At 34.6% G+C, this 3,732-nt stretch overlaps 1 protein-coding gene across 1 annotated transcript; it reads right to left on the minus strand.

The window, feature by feature from the left end:
• Positions 1–2,693: 2,693 nt before the first annotated feature.
• On the minus strand, positions 2,694–3,198 carry LOC121994140 (late embryogenesis abundant protein 18-like). Its single transcript, XM_042548284.1, has one exon. The coding sequence runs from the start codon at positions 3,136–3,138 to the stop codon at positions 2,821–2,823; it is 318 nt and encodes a 105-aa protein (XP_042404218.1). The 5' UTR covers positions 3,139–3,198; the 3' UTR covers positions 2,694–2,820.
• Positions 3,199–3,732: the final 534 nt, after the last annotated feature.

A 3,732-nucleotide genomic window follows, 5' to 3' on the forward strand; every position in this document is an offset into this window, starting at 1 on the left:
TGCTCAATTCAAGAGGTCATCTTCTTCACCCTCTCTTCTTCCCTCTCCCTCTCATCCTTGCCGAGACTCCTTGGGGTGCTAGCACACTTTAAGGTTTCCTCTCCATCTCTTGTTTGTGTGGATACTTCTAGAGGTGTGTCCACTTGAACACATTTCAGATCCGAAGAACCTAGGACGAGCGGGATTTGCGAAGGGCTTCGCTTCAAAGGTATATCCCTTGTCATGTAGATCTAAAGTAGATCTAGAGTAGAAAAACTAAGTACACAAAATTTTTTATCTTCGCACGGATCCAGTGGCTAAGAACTTCGGGGTTTCCGCAACGCAAAAAGCGATTTTTGCGGCTTGAAAGTTCTAACACGGACTTGCCTTGGCCGATTACGTTTGTACACGGGGGAGAAGAGGAAACGAAGCGAGGGTGGGCGGCGACGTCGGGTGGAGGAGACGAAGGGGTGAAGAAGAGAAGAGGGGAGAAAAATCGGGCGAGTTCGGCGACGGGAGAAGGAAGAAAAGAGAAATAGAGCACGCGGGAGAAAAAGAAAATAAAGAAAAAGAAAAAAAAATGAAAAAACAAACTTTTCCTCGCTTAAATGGGATAGCCTAAACAAACTTTCCTGTTGCCTAATATTTATCCCCGTAACCTAAGTCATACGGGTTCCGAAAAATTCCCAGAAAATTTCTAAAAAGTCTGAAAAATTCTCTTATGGTTATTCGCTCTTTTTCGGAATTTTACATAAGCACTTGGAACTCTTCCAAGTACCCCGATCTAGGATATAAATATAACCCTGATCTCAGTAGCTAAATACAATATTTATAAACGTTAATTCAGTGATTTAAATCTGTAAAAGGCTTCTCCATCCGAAGAAGATTTTAGTAGGTTTTCAATATCTTAAACTAACAATCTTCTGATTACAAACTAAGTAAAATCTCTATGCTTCTTTTTCTTATTAATTTGCTTTCTATTTCTGTTTTTACAAGAATTGATGTTGATAAAATTATAAATCGAGAAAGATGTTTATTTTTTAATTTTAGATTATTCATCTCTTTAGTCATCACAAGGAACCAATAACTTTAGCCATCCGTAAGGGACCAATAACTTGATGAATAGAGGTCAGATTATTTATCTCAGGATTAATGATAAGATTAAGATATCTAATAATGAAATACAATAGTACTAGAAGTAATGTATACTATGATAATAATAATAATTAGTCAGAGCTGCTACACCAACTAAAAATAATATTCTCGGATAAAATATATCAACAGCTCAAATGATAATTTTTTATAAAAGAGGCTGATGGTTTATTAAATACTGCTTTGATTTTTATCTATATTTATATATATAAAAGACTTATTTAAACTCTATATAAATATTTAAAAATAATTCACGTGTTTGACGCAACAGCGCTATCCCAATCACAACGTATCACTGCAATGAAAAATCATAGCAATAGCTATGGTGATTTTAAGAAAATAAATTAAAAAATAATTAGACTAAATTCATTTTTACCACTAAATCCTCCTTTTATTATTATTTCTTTTCCCATTAATATTCTTTCACGGAGAATGAACATTGTAGAAGAAAGAAAATAATAATATACAACTTGTCATTACAAAATTAGAGATATATCTCTTCTTTCATACTTTAATTCAATTTTTTTACCAAAACAATTCTCAGCGTATGAAGTCTTTTATTTTTGCTTTTATTTAACGTTTTTAAATTTGTTTATTGCGTCTTTATTATATGTAGTCAATGGATGGAAGCGACCGCAACCGAAACTAATAGAATTTTTTAATTTTTATGTTGATTGCTTTTGCTTTTTTTCTTTAAAGTAAGAAATTAATTAACTTTTGTACCTTTGTTTCTCTGTGGTCATTGTCGCGGGGCCCCAAAATAAATGTGAAAATAAAGAGAAAAAATAAATCAAAATTAAGAGAAAAATAAAATATCCCTTTGTTTATCTATATATAGTTAGATTTTATTTTAGAACTCTTAAAAAAAAGGTAAAAATTTATATTTGTAGGAAATTTTCGTGGTATGAGTGTTACCTCATCATTTTTTTAAAATTTATATTTGTGGTATGCGTACATTAACTAAATCATTTTCATGTTAACCTATTTAATTATTAGTAGATTAAAAATTTTTACCCATATAAATTTTTATCTATTTTTAAAAGACAGATTTTCTTATCAAAAATAGATTAAAAAATAAACTATTTATAATTATGATGAAATCGTAATAATAATCCAATCATAATTAATTATAATTTATCTTTAAATTTACTATCCCTATCCCTCTTTCTAAAGTTACTATCTAGATCACTCCTATCCCTCCTTTTTTAAATTTACTATCTAGATAAATGATCCAAAATTATCCGAAAATCACCCCCACTTAGTGTCAGATTATCTGACTATTTATCCATCATGTGTCAGATTATCTGACTATTTATCCACCATCATAACTTTCTGACTACTTATTCATCATCATGAAGTCATGACTTTTGATCATTCATCTTGACTTAAATTATAATTTTAAAATAATATTTAAATTATAATTTTAAAATAATATTTTAAAAAGAGATGATAAATTATGATTAAATTATGATCAACTAATTCATCCTTAATTCACTTTTCTTGAGAGACGAATTAATGAAACGTATTAGCCTTTACCCTAATAAATCTGACCTCGTTTTTAAAGACAAATTAAAACTTTCACGGAATGCCATGCAAACGCAGCCATACTACGTTACGTACGTGCTCACATCGCCATGTTTAGCTTTATTTATAACGTACATGCATATATACGTATTTAAAACCTATGCGTTACAGATACTTCTCGCCGGCGGCGGAGGGGTAAGTGGGATCGGCACCGACGGGGCGATGGTGGTGCTCGCCGACGAGGGGCACATGAGTGGTGCCGCGGTCGGCGGCTGACTGGTCCCGGTGCTCAGCCTTCTTCTCGTGGTACTCCGCCTTGGCCGCCTTCTCCCGCGCCTCGCCGCGCTCTTCTGCCGCCGCTCGGCCCTCGGGCGTGCGGGCCGTGGCGGACTCCGCCTTGCCCTCGGCCTTGCCGGCGAACCCCTTCACCTTCTCCTTGGCCGCGCTGGCCGCGTCCTGCACCTTCTCCTTCGCGGATTGCATCGATCGCCACTCGAACTCTACGCTCCAAAATTCTTAACCGAGCGATGGATTGCCGGAATCCGTTTCGGGATTTAATTTATAGAGGATCTGGTGGCTGAGGCAGGGATGGATAAGGGCACAGCAAGGGCACTACGTGGCGAGCATGCAGATCTAGTCGACGCCTGCTCTTTCCACGTTATAGCTATTTGTTAATATAAGATTCTTTTACGATTTTCTTTCGAATTTATCCAAAATGTTCACTTATTTCTTATGAGACATCTGATGGTGATAAATGAGTTACATCAGACAAATAAACCAAATTATACTGATCCAATTGGATTTTTAATTTGGTTTTAGAGCTTGGAGTTTATTTTTCATAAGTTCAATCAAACCTGATGGATTGGATTTATAGCGTGAGGGTGCATCTCTTGGATCAATTTAGAGCATCCATACCAGTTTCTTTATTCAAAATATATAATTTAGGGTAAAAAAATTACTTTATTAAATTTGAATATCTACTTTTCAAAACATAATATATCAACTTCCCTATTTCTTCTCTCTCCTCTATAATATTTAGGGAATGAAATCTATTTCCTAAATTTAGAGAAGTACTGT

Source organism: Zingiber officinale, chromosome 6A (assembly GCF_018446385.1).
Source record: "Zingiber officinale cultivar Zhangliang chromosome 6A, Zo_v1.1, whole genome shotgun sequence".
NCBI classification, from domain to species: Eukaryota; Viridiplantae; Streptophyta; class Magnoliopsida; order Zingiberales; family Zingiberaceae; genus Zingiber; species Zingiber officinale.